We start from the raw sequence: 15566 nt of genomic DNA, 5'->3' as shown, positions 1-15566 counted from the left end.
GGAGGCCCAGGTGTGGCTGCCTGTGGCACACATGCCCCAGCCCCCCTTCCTGCATTGGGTGGTCCCGTGCCTACCCACCTATGCCCTTTCCTGACTCCCAGCTGTCCTGCCCTAGACCTTGAGCTCCTTGAGGGCACGTTGCTGGGTGCTCCTCTGGGCACAATAAACATTCCTGGAAACGACAAATGGGTCCTGGCCTCTTTCCTGTCCGGCTGCTTGCCTCCGTGCCTGGTGTCAGCTGGGGTCAGGGGTAGGCTCCAGGGCTGCCTGCCTTGTCTGAACTTGGGAGAGCTGCTTCTGTGTGACTGGGCAGTGGAGGGGCGGGGTGGGGGCTGTAGACTGGCCCAGGGGGCTCACCTAAACCTTCAAAGTCACGGGGGCGGGGCACAGAAATGATGACTGCAGTGCTCGCCAGGTGCCCCCCTGGATGGTGTTCGGCCCGTCAAGGGGCCGTCCTTCGCCTGGGCAGCCTTCGGTCAACACTGGGTCTCCGGCTGTCCCCATACAGCCACGTGCAGGGTGGGGGTGGGGGGCCCGGACGGGAGCAGACAGCCGCTAGCGAGGTGGCAGAATGAAGAGAGAGTCGAGGATGGGGCCAGGGTCCGGGCCGCTGTCCCGCACGCAGGCAGCAGCAGCTGTGCCCCCAGGAGGCCGCTCTGGCCATCGCTGGGCCCCCACAGCCAGCCTAGGAAGAGGCGGGGCCGTGGTCGCTGCAGAGAGGGCCACCCTGTTGTCCCACTTCCGAGTGACCCCGGCCTCGGACTGCCGGCTTGGCTGACTCCGGCCATCGGCGCCCTCCCCATTAAACTACCTGGCCCGGACGTCCTCAGGGCTTCCACAGGCCCCACTTTTCCCAGCCCCAGTCCCCAGGATCCGCGCCCGGCGGCGGGGAGCGATGTTCCAACCCCGCGTATCGGCAGGGCCGGTCGCTCTGCCTCGCCCAGCTCTTTGCAACCCCGCCCGGCTCCCCTTCCCGACCCCCAGACTCTGCTCCTCCGCCCGCCCACACCGGCCCTCCCCACCCCCCGTGGGGTGCGCACAAGTGACTCCCGAGGGGGGTGCAGGAGGAGAAACGAACGCCGGTTCGCCGGACGCGGCTGGGCGGGGCGCCCCACTCGTCCCGTGCCCGGCCACGGGGCTCCGGGAAACGCGGGGCGACGGAGGGGAGCGCGGTCCAGCAGGGCCCAGGTCAGGGTGAAGGAGAGGGGGAAGGGTCGCGCACGTGGCCGGGGGGCGGGGCTGGCCGCTTCCGCACCCCCACCGGGCCACGTGGGGAGCGAAGCCCTCCCCCATCGAGAACGGGGGCGCGCCCGGGGCCAGGGTGGAAGCGTCCGGGGAAGGGGCGGGCTCCCGCCGGCCGCGCGCCCCGGCGTGGGGTGGGCGCGCCCGCGAGGGGGCGGGGCGCGCGCCGAGGAGGGCGGGCTGCGCCGGGCGGGAGGGGCGTGCCCAGATGGGGCGGGGCGCTCCCGCGAGGAGGACCGTACCGGGGAAGGGCGGAGCTTGGCGAGGTGAGGCGGGGGTACTCCGAGAAGGGCAAGGGGGCGCGCGCGGGCGGGGTCTCGGGCTCGGGGTCCCGCGAGGGGAGGGCGCGCTTCGGGAAGCCGGCGGAACCGAGCTCCGGGGTCGGAGTGGGCGCGCCGGGGGCGGCTCCTGCGGTCCAGACCCCGCCCCCGGCGGCCGCGCGCGGCGGGCAGGGCGGCGGAGGGCGCGCCGGCGGGGGGCGTGGCCGCGCGCCCCGAGGGGGCGTCCTCCGGGCGGGGCGGGCCGCGGCCGCCCCCGCGGGCTCCGGTGCGTCAGGGCGCGTCAGGCGGGGCGGGGCGGGCCAAGCGCGGGCGGCGGCGGCGGCGGCGCGCGCCGGCCTCCGCCTCCTCCTCCTCCTCCTCCGCCTCCCGCACTCGAGCAGCCGCCGCCGGCCGGACGGGCACCGCTCCCGCCGCCTCCTTTCAGCCCGCTCGGCCCGCGCCGCGCGCCCTTGCCCGGCATGTCGGCGGCCGTGGCGTGCGTGGATTACTTCGCTGCCGACGTGCTCATGGCCATCTCCTCGGGCGCCGTGGTGCACCGCGGGCGGCCGGGCCCCGAGGGCGCGGGCCCCGCCGCCGGCTTGGAGGTGCGCGCGCCGCGCCGCGAGGCCGCCCCGCCCGGGCCCCCGGGCCCGCCACCGCCGCCCCCCGCCGCCTCCGGCCCGGGCCCCGCCGCCGCCGCCGCCGCCGCTGCGCCCCACCTGCTGGCCGCCAGCATCCTGGCCGACCTGCGCAGCGGGCCCGGCGCCGCCCCGGGGGGCGCCTCGCCCGCCTCCTCCTCCTCGGCCGCCTCGTCCCCGTCCTCTGGCCGCGCCCCCGGCGCCGCGCCCGCCGCCGCCAAGAGCCACCGCTGTCCCTTCCCAGGCTGCGCCAAGGCGTACTACAAGTCCTCACACCTCAAGTCGCACCTGCGGACGCACACAGGTGAGCCCCGTCCTCCCGGCCCGCGCGCGCGGTCTCCTGCGCCCCTTCCCCCTCCGGGACCCCAAAACTGCGTGGCGCGTGGGGGGCGGGGAGGGGGGCGCGCCCGGGCGGCCGCCGCCGCCGCCGCCGCGCCGGCCGGGAGGGCGGGGCCTCGGTGGGTGGGGCGCGCGCAGGGGGCGTGGCGGCCACGCGGTCGGGCGGCGCGCGGTCGGCGGGCGGGAGCGTGGCCGCTGCAGGGGCTCGCGGGGCGCGCGGCGCGACGGGGTCCGTGGGCGGAATCGGGGCTCCCGGACCGTCCCTTCCCCCGTCGGCCCAGTTTCTCTCTGTTTCCTGTCGCGTTCGCGTCGGGGGAGTGGATGCCGCGGCCGGAGCACCCGCTCTGACTGTCCTGTCTTCCCGTTCTTTGCCTCAGTTTCCCTATCTGTAGAGAGGGGGGTGGCAGCGACGAATCACCCCAGAGGGCAGCAGAGCAGCTGGCGTGGGGGCCGGGGTGGGGGGGCGCCCCACACGTTTATTGTCCCCCCTCGTGAGTTTTAATAAGGCGGCGGGGCTTGCTGAGTGCGCGGGTTGAGGCCTGAGTCTGGATGCGGGAGTGGGGGGCGGATTTGACAGGGGGACCCTCGAGGGCGTCAGGTCCTCACGCGTTAGGTGGCAGGGATGGGGTGAGGGATCCGTGACACTTGTCACCTCTCGCTTCTCAGCCGAGGGTGAGGGAATAGCTCGGGGAGTCTGAGGGAGGGTCACAGCCATCACCCCTTCACCCCTTCCCTTGTCCGCCTGGGGTCCCCCACCCTCCACCCCGAGAATGCTCTTGTCCAAGTTGGGAGTTTGGGTTGGGGTTGGGGGAAGGTGGGTGTTGGAAGCTGGCCTGGGCTTGAGTATTGAGAGTATTGGGGGGGGGTCCCTCCTGCCCTGGGGGGGGCATCTGGGTACTGACATGAGGGTGCACTGCTGCTTTCTAGCCCATGACCCATCTTGGAGTTCAGTGTTTTTGCCTGTATAAAGGGTGCAGAATTCTGCCTTCTCAGGGTCTCGGTGGGGGTCTGGTGCAGCCAGGGCGCTGTGGACGCAGTCCCCTTGTGGAGAGGGCACAGGAAAGCAGGCCTGGCCCTGTGGTGTGGTGGGATTAGGGTGCGTGCAGCCCCAGGCTCCTTGTGGGACCTCAGATGCCCGGTGTTCTCCCTGCTTTTGGCGCTCCCCGTCTCCCTTGCAGTCCTCACCCCTGCCCATAGGGACCTGGAGTCTCTGCCCCGCTTGTGAGCACCGGCGGGATACCAGGGGCACCGGGCCGACGGGCAGGGTCTGCATTGCCTCCTGGAGCCGCCCCACTTCCCCAGCAGCCGCTGGGTGTTTATTCCTCTCTGGGTGTGGAGCTGGGGTCTGAGGAGGGCCCTGGATCATCCTAAGTGAGTCGGCCTGTTTGGGCAGCCGGGGTGCTGACGCAGAGAGACTGTCCGGAGAGGGACCCCGTTTTTCCCACTCTTGTGCTCCTACTCCTGTCCCGTTGTTGGACGGTGAGGCGCCGAGAGCCTTTTGGACCCCTCCCCCCAACCCAGGGTACTGATTTGATTTATTTTCTTTTCTGGGTCCTGTCCAGCTTCTGGGTCAGTGGGAGGCAGTGGCCAGGCCACCTCCCAGCACAGGTCCCAAGAGACAACTTCAGAACGGCCTAGAGTCCTTCGACCTGAGGCTCAGAGGCCCCAAGCAGTTGTGGTCGCCTCGAAGTCGAGGGACTCCTTGCTGGGCCAGGATGTCAGTATTGCTCTCCTCGTTTTAAATGAGAACTCTAGGTTCCCGAGGCCCAGCTGGGGTGGGGGGAGTGTCCCAGCGGAGCGGGTGAGTAGTGGGTTGGGGGCAGGCAGGACGCCATCCCTCACGGATCCTTAGCCCCCATGGGAGCGGTCCTCAGAGGCCTCCCCACAGTGCTGCGTGGGAGCCTGGAGGGCACGGCTCCTGGGCACACCGTCTGCTTCTGAGGTTGGGAAAGCCTGACTCAGGGCCCCTTGATGTTCTGGTTTCCGAGGGTCTCCGTCACCTGTGTGCCCAAGACTGCTCATTCATGGAGTCGCCCCCCCCCCCAACCCTGGCTTCGTGGTTGCGTAAGGGCCTGTGAGTTTTTCTGGCTCTTAGTCGAGGGGGGCGCTGCTGTTACGCCTGGCTTGGGGGAGGGGAAGTCATGCTGGCCCTGGGTGTCCCCAGGCTAGCTTGGTGTTGCCTGTGGCCGGGAGTGGGCCTGGGGGTGGGGGGGAACGTCCCCCGGGAGAGAAGCCTGCCCTCCCCTGCCCTGCCTGAGGATCGCTCTCTCTCTCTGTAAGGAGAATCCCAGTCCGGGCCCAGCCCCATTCCCCAGAGGAGCAGACTGAGGGCCCGGGCAGGAGCCTGGCCAGAGTCCAGTGTCCCTGCTCCGCTTGGCACAGGAGCGCGGAGGCTGGGGAGGGCCACCCAGTGGCAGGGGCAGGGCTGTCCTGTGGTCCCCTGGGTCTGGCCTGGAGCCCCGGCACGGAGCTCTCCTACGTGGGGTGGGGAAGGACTTTGGAAGCTTCAGGAGAAGTTGACGCCGTTGCTATGGAGACGGAGAGTGAGAGGCGCGATGGGGCGGGGGCGGGAGGAGAGGCTGGCTGTCTACTGCTCTCCCAACCTCCATATCCGGACTGTTCCCCTGCCCCAGAGTCCCCGGTTCCAAGCGGGCACGAGCTCTGCTCCTGCTGGACTCTCAGGCCCCCACCAGCAAGAGGGAGCTCAGACCCAGGAGTGGAGCTTCTAGGGCAAGGTTGGATCCCCATGGGGCCACGGACACCACTCTCCGTGGTTGTCCAGGGCACCCTGGGGGGGTCTTGGCAGGATCCCTGGCTGCACCCACTTGATGCCAGTAACTCGTGTCCCCTGGGGTAGTTGCAGGATCACCCCCAGGTGAGACCCCCCGTTTTACTCTCGAACCCTGTCTCGGGTCAGGCATGGGAGGTGAGCGCTGAGCACGGGCGGTTCTGTGGGGCCTCCTCGTCCCTGTGTCCTCACAGCCTGGACCCTTGGGCAGGGGGTAATGGCCACAGCCATGCAGGAAGAGGTCTCTCTGCTAATACCTCGGGGTCCTGTGGGGCAGAAAGGGGTGTGTCCCAGGAGCAGGATGTCGCTGGCTGCAGGGCATGGGGACAGGGGCCCTGGGGCAGGAGTTGGGAGGCTGAGGCGGAGGTGTGAGGCGGGGAGGGTCAGGCCAGGTGAAGGGTTCCGTTTAATCCCAAGGGCAGGGGATGGAGGGTGGCCAGGAAGGCAGGCCCGGCTTTGCAGAGGAAAATCCGTTTACGGAGCTGGGATTAGGGTCCGGGAGAGGAGTTAAGGAGGGCAGGCGCCCCGCCTGGGAGCGAAAGGGGTGGGCCAGCCCACAGACGGGGTGCAGGGGAGAAGCCCCTGGACGTGGAGAGTCAGAGGTAGCCGGGGTGGACCCCAGTTATTCTGAGTAGCCCAAGGAGGGGGCAGGGTGGGGGTGGTGGGATTCTTGGCCGAAGAGGCCCCCGGGGGAGAGGCAGATGGGGACCCTGAGGCCCAGAGGGGAAGTGGCCACCATCCTCCCCGGGGCCGAGTGGACAGCAGACCCTATCCCCCTACCTACCTCCCCTGGGCAGTGCCTTTGAGGACAGGTGGGGCTGGGGAGACTGGCGGCTTACGGTGGGGGCTCCCCCTAGCTCCCTCCTCCACACATGCAGAGAGCAGCTGGAACTGGGGAGTGGGGGAGGGCCCCAACATTGCAGGGGGCGATAACCGCCCCCCACCCAGGCTCCCTGATAAAGGTCGCCCAGATGGCCCGGGAGCTGGTACGCGATACCATGCGAGGAGCCGGCTCCCTCCGAAGGGGGCTGCCCTGACTTGAACCTTCGCCCAGTGCCTTCCCTGAACAGTGGGTCTTCTGACCACACATGCTGGGGGGGGGTTGTGGGAGCTGTTAACGGCTCACCCCCTGGGCCACAGAGGCCCGTCTGGGAGGGAATGGGAGGGAAGCGAGCGCGCAGTGCGGGTCTGCAGGGAGGAAGGAGGGGTGAGGAGCTGCAGTAGCCGCAGTGCCTCGGTCGGGGGCACGGGGGCGGACAAGAGGGTGAACACCCCGTCAGCTGCTGCTGCACCGAGCTTGGCCCTCTGGCCCCCGAGGCTTCACACAGATGCGTGGAGTGCCCACGGCGGGTCAGGCCTGTGCCCTCCACTTGGCAGTCAGGTGAAGGGGCAGGTCTCACACCTGGGAGAAGCCAAAAAAGGAGACAGTGGAGTGTACCTGTGGGGTAAGGAGAGGTCCATCTTAGGTGTGAGGGTATACACAGAAGGGGCAGAGCGACAGGGGAGAGAGTCTAGGCAGCCGGAACACGGTGTGTGAGCACTGAAGAAGTCGAGGGAGGGTGAGGGGTCAAGGTAAACCCTTTCGGCTTTGATCGTGGGTCAGGGAGTAGTTCTGGGATTTGAAAAGCAGAGCACAGACTAGGTGGCTTAGCCCCAAGCTGATGGGCTACTGCACTAGTCCAGGCAAGAGCTGGGTGTACAGCCAGTGTGGGGTCTGGAGATACTCTGAAGGGGTTACTGATGGGATTTCCTGTGAGCAGGCCAGGGACATGGCCTGTCTCCGCCTTTGGTGGCAACAACAGGACGACTGAAAGGGGAAGCCGACAGGAGGAGTGGGGATGTGGGGGTGGGTAGGTGGTAAGCCTTGTGTTTGGGGGGCAGGGCCCAGGGGGCGCCTGGCCGGTTGCTCATTGGGGCATGGGACTCTTGATCTCAGGGTTTGAGTTCGTGCCCCACGTTGGGTGAAGAGATTATGTAGGGGGTCTCTGTACAGCCATCCTAGGAGCTTGCTGGAGGCAGACCCCAGGCCCTGCTCTCCAGACCTCCCCATCAGCTCCCCCTTCTGCTGCACCTCCACAGCTGTTCTTTGGGTTCTTTCTGGAATCCCGGGGTGGGGGGAGCTTCAGGAAGCCCCTGGCGTGCTGCCTGCTGCCTGCTGCAGCCCGGCCCTCTGGAGCTCTCCCGAAATTCTCTCACCTGGCCCAACTCCACTGCGCGTGCTGGGTAGGTGGGCATTGGTGCAAGGGTCAGCTGTCGGACACAGCTCCCTCCCTACCCAAGGGATGACCTCAGGAGGTCATGGCGAAGGTTGGTTGTAGGAGTCGGGTCCTTGGCCCTGTCCGGGAAGGCCAGGCAGGCCAAGTGGTGCTGCTTGGCTCCGGTACCACCTTCCCGGTCCCCTCTTTATCTGGTCTCCAGGACCTCTTGGCCTCCATTTCTTCTGAGCCAGCATGGCACTGTGGTGACTGCAAGTGTCCCCAGGTCACCCCAGCCCAGCCCAAGTCAAAAGGTCTTGTCCGCAGGGCCCCGCCCACCGCATCTCCTCCAGCCCAGGTTCCAGTCTGCTCTGGGGCAGCGGGAGGTGGCACCTGCGGCCCCACTGGCTCTGAGCTTCCTAAGCGCAGCCCCCTCCCCGCCCTGGCTAGTGGACCGTGGGAGGGGGACAGGGCCTGGTATCTCGCAGGCATTCGCCCGACGTTGTGGGGGCGGGAAGCCTGCGCACGGGGTCCCGCCACCCACGTGTGCACGTGAGTTCCCCAGCAACTGGGTGTGGGGCGGGGCTGGCAGGCGTCCAGCCGGCAAGTCGACCCCAGCGGGGCCGCCCCCGCCCTAGCGCGAGCGGGGACCACGTGAGCGAGGCCGGCTGGGCTGCGGATGGCCCTGCCGCCACCGAGCTACGTGCGGCAGCTGTGTTCCCGGCGGCTGCACGCGTCCTGCCCCAGTGCGCGCTGGCACGGCTCTTGCAACCTGCTCGTTGCAAAGTGGAACTGCGGGAGGCGGGGAGGCGGGTGCCAGTCCCGCCGCCCGCCCGAAATGGGGAAGTGAGCCAACTGCGGGGCGCGCCAGCAGCGGGATGGCCCCCCCTTCCCTTCTGCTTCTCCCCGCCTGCGCGCTGCAAGATGGCGACAGGACTGCGTGCCCCTCGGAGGGGGCGCCCCCGGGCACCAGGACTGGCCTAGAGCCAGCAGCCCCGCCCCCGAAACCGGACTCCCCTCCCGCAGCCTGCAGCCCTGGGGGGACTGTCCGGTCCCAGCACTTCCACCAACCGGGTGGGGCCGGGGTCCTTTCCCGGGCTTTTTTGAGCCCCCCGGGTTCTGTAGAGGTTGGCTTTGCGGAGGTCCCTCTGCCTGCCTTTGGGATCGTTCCGGGGAGGGGTGCAGCCCCAGAAGTTTGTAGTCCGCAAGGTCTTGGGTACAGATGTGTAAGGCCCCCTCTTCACCCCGGGGTAGGTGACTAGCACACCTGGATTCTCCGCTGCTGGGAGAAACCCACAGATCTTCATGGGGGGACTTGCTGGACGCCGCTGCCTCCTTTGGTCTTGGGGGCGGCCTGGAAGAAGGGGTGGGGAAGGGGAGGGTTTCGTTCTCCTCTGGGACATGGGTGATGGCCCGGCGCTCTCCCTGCCTCTCCTGTCTCCTACCTCCTCTCCTCCCAGCCCGTCACCTAAGGACAGTCCCTTGGATTTCAGAGCTGGGATGTCCCTGGCACACGCTGAGAATCCCCACCCTGCTCCCCCACCGTGTCCGTCCCATTGTCCTGTCCCCCACGCTCCGGGTTTCCTCTGCCCTCGGCCACCATCTACCCTGTTGGGGGGCCTTTCTCAGACCCCGGGCCAGGCACCCCCTTCTGGTGTGTTCGCTGACTGAGTCACCACAGTGCCCAGCCTGGGCCTGACCCCGCGGTGGCCCCCCGGAGTCCAGCCTCTGCCTTTTGCACCTGGAGCTCCATCCAGTGCCACAAAGGGTGTCACACGGGGGTGCGGGCGCCACGGCTCACGCGCCCACATTCTCTCCGGACCCGCGTCACACGCACTCTCCAAAACTCCTGAACGAAACAACCGCTGGAGTCCGGCCTCTAGGTACCCCGCGCAGGGGCACAAGCTCCGGGTTCCTCAGGACCCCTCGGCCTGGGGCGTGGCCGGAGTCCAGGGGGGACTCCCCCTGGGGTGGGGAGATGCTGACAACGCTCGCTGGGGACCGGGCTGAACCGATGGGGAGCCGGCACCCCAGGCAGGAGGGGTGGGTGGCGACAGGCGCTAGGGGCTGGCGGCGGCTGGCCGGGGCAGGATGGGCGAGGCCAGCCTGGGAGGTGGGAGGGGTCTGGGGAGGAAGTTGCCTGGTGGCGGCCCGCCCCTCGCCTCCCCTCCCCTCCCCTCCCCTCCCCTCGCCTCCCCTGCCCGTCGGTTCCGTGGGGGCGGGGTAAGGCCGGTGGCCGCCGCCTCCAAGCCTTCCCCTTCCCGGCAGCGCGGTGACCTGCCAGGGGCCTTCTCTGCCAGGGCCTTGTGCCCTTCCCCACCCTGGGCTCTGGGGCTGCAGGTGGCGCTGTGTTCCCTCCACATGGCCCGCGACAGGGTCAGTGGGTGGGCTGGGGCATGGGAGGCCACAAGGGTCACTGGGTGGGCCGGGCACCGGGAGCACCTGGGAGCCTCCGGTACGCGCCCCCCCCCCCCAGCTGAGGTGGGGCGGGACCCACTGGCGGAGGGAGCAGCCCCCGCCGAGCCCCGCGTGCCCCGGGGGTGGGCGCAGACCTGTCCCCAGGCCGTGGTGCGGTGGGAGTGGGGCGGGCCTGGCAGAGCTCGGCCTCCGCCCGTTCTGCTTCGCAGCCACGGAAACTGCTCGTGGAATGACTACCGGGTCCTGGGGAGCGAAGGGCAGGAGAGTTCCTTAGGGGCTTCGTGAAATGAGTGGGGGGTTTCTTTACGTCCCCCCCAGAGTCCAGCCTCCGGAACCCGCGGGCGGCTGCGGCGGGGGTGGGGGCGGGGGGAGCCCCACGGCCCGGACCGCGGGGCCTGCGGCGAGGGCCCCGCCAGCCGTGTCCCCCCCCCCACCCCCGGCCCCGCGCTGATCGCCGCCGTCTGTCCTCTGCCCTCTCTGCCCAGGCGAACGCCCCTTTGCCTGCGACTGGCCAGGCTGCGACAAGAAGTTCGCGCGCTCCGACGAGCTGGCCCGCCACCACCGGACGCACACCGGCGAGAAGCGCTTCCCCTGCCCGCTCTGCTCCAAGCGCTTCACCCGCAGCGACCACCTGACCAAGCACGCGCGCCGCCACCCCGGCTTCCGCCCGGAACTGCTCCGGCGCCCGGGCGCCCGCAGCACCTCGCCCAGCGACTCGCTGCCCTGCAGCCTGGCCGGCAGCCCCGCGCCCAGCCCCGCGCCCAGCCCGGCCCCCTCCGGCCTGTAGGGCCCTCTCCAGCCCGCCCTGCCGCACCCCTGCTGGGCCTGGGCTCGGAGCACCAGCAAACCGCCTGCTGTCCACAGCCAGGGGCGGGCCACGGACCGATGGCCCCGGTCCCCGACGGCCGGCCGGGGTGCGGGTGGTCCTCGGGAGCGGTGGCTGGGGCCCGCGTCTGTAAATAGCCATGTCGGATAATTCTCTTCCCACGTGTTACACAGGAACCCCTGGTGGGCGGCCAGCAGGCGCTCCCCTCCCCCCATCGCCACCTCCCTGCTTTGGAGAGGGTGAGTCTGGGGGGTGCTGGTGAGCAGCCCAGGAAAGGTGCACCTGACCGGTGCTTGGACCCTGCCCTCCCCAGCCCCCCTCTCCAGGTTGGGATGATGTGTGCAAAGAGCCTTAGATGAACCAGGGGTTACCGCGGCACCCCTGCCCACCGCGCCTGGGGCCCCTCACCCCTCTGAAAGCCATTGGAGATGTTCAGGGAATTGGGGCGTGGCCCCAGCCACCCCCATCCGGGTACTAAATCTCAGGTGTCCACAGGTTCTGCCCTGCCACCCAGCTCCCCGGCAGTGGGGGTGGGGGAGGGGGAGGCAGTAGGATCCAGGATTTGCTCCTAAGACTGGGGTGGGGAGGGAGAGAAACGGGTTCTTCCAAAGAGCATTTGACTCACACGGAGGGGAGGGGGTAACACGGCTGCGGCTGGGGCAAATGCCTCCTTATTTATTTTCCTCTGTCTCTGCTGGTGGGAAGGAGGGGGGCGGGGAGCTGCTCCCCCTCTGGGTGGGTGTGTGCGTGTGAGTGAGGACTGCGCCTGTCAGAGTCCAGTCCCCGACTTTGGCCTTCCACAGCATGGTGTGACAATCAGTCAGTCCCTCCTGTTCGGGACCACGACAGCATCGAGCATAAAGCCCCCGTCCCCTGCACGTGGAGGTGTGGGGGCCGGCCCGCCCTGCCACTGGCCCTTCTTCCTGGCGGGTAGCCCCGGTCCCGGGGCCTCTGGAGCAGAGGCTGGGGTCCCGCCTGTGAGGGCGGGAAGCATGAGGGCTGAGCCCTGCACCCCATGGGATAGCTCGTTTTTTGGACCGGGTAGAATATTTTTTCAGGCACCAATCCCTTTCCTGACCTGGGCCCTGTGGGTGGTCTGCTGTCCTGGGCGGGGTGGGTGGGTGTTGGGGAGAAGGTCTGCTTGATCTGAACTTAGGGTAGGGAGGGGTAAGTGCTGTGTCCTCTCCTGGTGCATTCCCACCACAGCTTGGGTTGGGTTTCATTTTGGACAGGGACTGAGGACCCCCATCCTACAATGGGAGAGCACCCAGGCTCCCTGTCCCAAGACCCTGAAAGGACCTGCGTCCCACTGTTGGCTGCAGGAGGTTTGTGGCACCTGCCTGTGTTCCAGAACCTTTCTGTCTCCCCTTTAGGGGGCTGGGGGTTTGGATGGCATAGGTGTGGACCAGACCCGGCCTGGCAGCATCCAGGGACGGGTGCTGGGGGTCCTGGGGAGGAGGCCAGGGAAGCCCTTTCGGAGCTGGACTGGGAAGGGTCGTCTTGCCTGGTCTCTGGGCGGATCCTTGCTGGCCTGGTCCGCCTGTACCCTAAATCCTCCTCTCTGGCAGTGTTGGTGAGATGCCTTAGTCTGTGGGGGCAGGCTGGGGTCCCCTTTCCCCCTGTGACCTTACGGGCGTCCTCTTGGTTGTCCCATCCCTGGCTGGTGCCTCCCCACAGGAGGTGGGCTCTGGGTTTGAGGGGCCCGGAAGCCGGGGACTCATCCCTGGCCCCTGTCCAGTGTCCAGGGGCCTGGAGAGACCTGTGCCCCTCTGCCCCCAAGGAGCTGGAGGTCACTGGGACCTGGTTCCAGCCACTTAGCTGTGGCATCTCAAGGGGGGAAAGGGGGAGGGCCCCCCCGGGGTTTGTGCTTTCAGGGGGCGCCCCCCTTCCCCTGTCCTGCCTGGCCTCTTCCTTGTATTTAATTAAACAAGCCCTTTTTTAAACCCGACTCTTGTGCCCGTGTGGTTTTTCCCACCCCTGGCCTTCAGCCGGCCAGCTGAGTGCCTGTGTCCCCCAGCCTCCCGCTGGGGACCCTGGAAAGACGCCACTGGCTGGGACACGGCCTGGGGAGGGGGCCGCTGCCCCGCCTCACCCACGCGTCAGCGCGGCTGCGCCCCCCTCCTTGCCGTTACCGGGCAACCGAGGCGCGGTGACACGGCGCCCGCCCCTTTTGGGCTCCGGGAGCTGGGGGAGCCCCTGCCCGTGGGGCTGCTGGTGGGCGTGACAGCGTTGATCCGAGAGGGTCCCCGGACCCCGCTGCCTCCACCGCCCTCCGTGGCGCGCCCGGCGGGTCTGCTCACGTATCGCACGCCTGCCGTCCGCCCGCTCCAGATTGGAGGGCACAGGGCCGGGGAGCCCCTTGGGGAGGACTCAGCGACCCCGGGAAGCTGATGAGGGTCGTGCACCCCTTTCCTAGGGAATAGACGCCCAGATCCCCGCGGTTTGCAGGGCCCCGAGGGCGGGTGTGGCTCCGGTGGGGGCGCGCAGACCCTCCCCAGGGCCTTCCCCGAGTCCGCCCCGGGAAGGCGAAGGCCCCGCCATCTGGTGGCCGTTCCTAGCATTGCCCCGCCGGCTCCCGCTGAGCCCTGCCCCGGGGTCCTCGCCCTGCGGCCGCGCTGGGCAGGGGTCCCTCGCCCTTCCGCAAGGACGGCCTCCCTCCTGTATCCGCTAACCCCTGCTTCGCTTTGTCCCCTTTTCCCTGGCTCTGCCCCGCAGGCCCGCAGACATTGCTCCTTGGACCCCGGTCCCACTGCCCCCTTCCCACTCCACCTGGCTTTTCTGCCCCTTTGGGCAGAGTCCCTGGAATTCGGGGACAGCCCCTCCTGCCTGTCTCTCTTGGGACCCCATCCCATGTGCTCTGCACAGCTCGAAGACGTCCCCTGCGGCCTTCTGGACGCTTCCTGGTCATGTGGCCTCGGGGATCCCTGACCCCCTCGGATATCCTCCACCCCGGGCTCAGGACCCCCTCCTAGTACACTCACATGCCCTTATGTGCCCAGGACACTCCCTGGTCCCACGCCAGTCGGACCTCAACTCCAGACCGTCAAAGTGCCCATTCCCACCGCCAGGTTGCCCAGTCCCACCTCCCCTTCAGGCACGGGCCTCTCCATCTTTCCAGGTGCAGGCCAGAATCCTTGGGGTCACCCTTGACCTTGAGCGTCTCTAACCACATCCATTCCATCCGGAAACCTCCCTGGAGCTCTAACTTCAAAGCACATCCAGCGTGGGCCCAGTTCCACCCCATCATTGGCCACCTGGACCACAGCAGGTGCCTCTACCCTGGTCTCCTTCCTGCCCCCTCTCCCAACGCCCCCAGTCTGATGTGTCCCCTCTCCGTGGCCACCAGAGGGCGCCCATGAGCACCTGCCTCGCGTCCCACTCTGCTTACAGCCCTCTGGGGCTCCTCCGGGAAAAGCCCAAGTCTTCACTGATGTCTCCAGGGCCCTGCACTCCTCCCTCTCTCCCCCTTGCCTACCCTGCTCCAGCCGCGTGAACCTCCTCCCTGTTCCTCCAATCGGCCAACCCAGTGCTGCCCCAGGGCCTTTGCACTGGCTGTGCTTGCTGCCTGGAACGCCCTTCCCCCGCGTTACCTTCTGCTGAACGGCTCAACCCCCACGGTCCTCAGACGACTACAGGAACCACCTCTTATCAGACGCACGCCGTGCCCTCACCCCGCACTTGGATCGTGTTGTCTCCTTTCCTTATGTCTTCTTGTCTGTCTCCCACACCTGGAGCACCACCTCCACCAGGGGGATCTTCCCGCTGTTCACCGGTTCTTCTAGCGCTGTGTCTGGCACGTGATGGGCACTTGGTGAATATTTGCTAAATGGACGTCCAAGGCCCACCCGCGAGTGCGGATGGAGACTAGGTGAGCTTCACTTCACACACCTTGTCGGGCCACTCTCGGGGGCCTGCCTTTCTGATCTTGGTGATGACAGGTGTTGACGGACCCCCGTGTGAGGGGCCCAATGGCTGGGGTGAGGACAGCAGGAGGCTGGGAGGGGGCCATCCTGTGGTCACGGGGTCCGTGGCTATCAGCAGCTGCTGGACCTGGGGTGGCCAGTTGTTCATACGGCGGCTGTGGTGGGCAGTTGTGGGTGCATCTCCCCACGTTTTAAACATGGGCAACGGACACATTCACATCATTTGAAAAACTCCTACTCAAAACCCTGGGGCTCAAACACACACACGGAAAGCAACCACATGCGTGTCCAGAGCTGCACAGTTCACGAGGCACAGACGCCCTTCGACCCGTGGCCAGACACATGAAACCAACACACACACGCCTGCACTCAGCTGTAACCAGGAGCGAGGCACCCACGCGCTGCCCCGGGGACGGACCCCGAGCCCACGACGGACCCCGAGCCCACGAGGTGCACGGAGGCCACATGGGGTGTGACACGCCCAGACACACTCCTCCACAGACAGGAAGGGGGCTGGGGGGGGTAGGGGGCGGGGGAGGGGAAGGATGACTGCTGATGGGGACGGGGTATCTCGTTGGCTTCAGAATATTCTGGAGTTAGGTAGAGGTGACGGCTGCGCAGAACAGTGAATGTACAAATATGCCCCTGAATTTTCACTTCCAAAATAATTATGAATAATTGATAATTATTGATAATAATATTAAGTAATCAATCACGGGCGCTCTCTGGTGGCGCCGGGGTGGCCCAGTCAGTGGAGCACGTGACTCTTGATCTCAGGGTCATGGGTTCAAGCCCCACCGGGGGTACAGAGATCACTTAAAAACAAAATCTTGGGGCGCCTGGGTGGCTCAGTGGGTTAAGCCACTGCCTTCAGCACAGGTCATGATCTCGGGGTCCTGGGATCGAGTCCCGCGTCGGGCTCTCTGCTCAGCAGGGA

The 15566-nt window shown here is 67.6% G+C and overlaps 1 protein-coding gene across 1 annotated transcript; it reads left to right on the top strand.

The window, feature by feature from the left end:
* The first annotated feature begins 1797 nt into the window (after positions 1-1797).
* Positions 1798-12654, top strand: KLF16 (KLF transcription factor 16). The gene is made up of 2 exons (XM_059159307.1): positions 1798-2444; positions 10366-12654. Exons 1-2 carry the CDS (start codon positions 1982-1984, stop codon positions 10665-10667), a joined length of 765 nt encoding a protein of 254 aa, XP_059015290.1. The 5' UTR covers positions 1798-1981; the 3' UTR covers positions 10668-12654.
* The last annotated feature ends 2912 nt before the right edge of the window (positions 12655-15566 follow it).

This window comes from Mustela lutreola, chromosome 2 (genome assembly GCF_030435805.1).
Source record: "Mustela lutreola isolate mMusLut2 chromosome 2, mMusLut2.pri, whole genome shotgun sequence".
Taxonomy (NCBI): Eukaryota; Metazoa; Chordata; class Mammalia; order Carnivora; family Mustelidae; genus Mustela; species Mustela lutreola.
The sequence above is the reverse complement of the archived record's forward strand: the minus strand, read 5'-3'. Positions and strand labels throughout refer to the sequence as shown.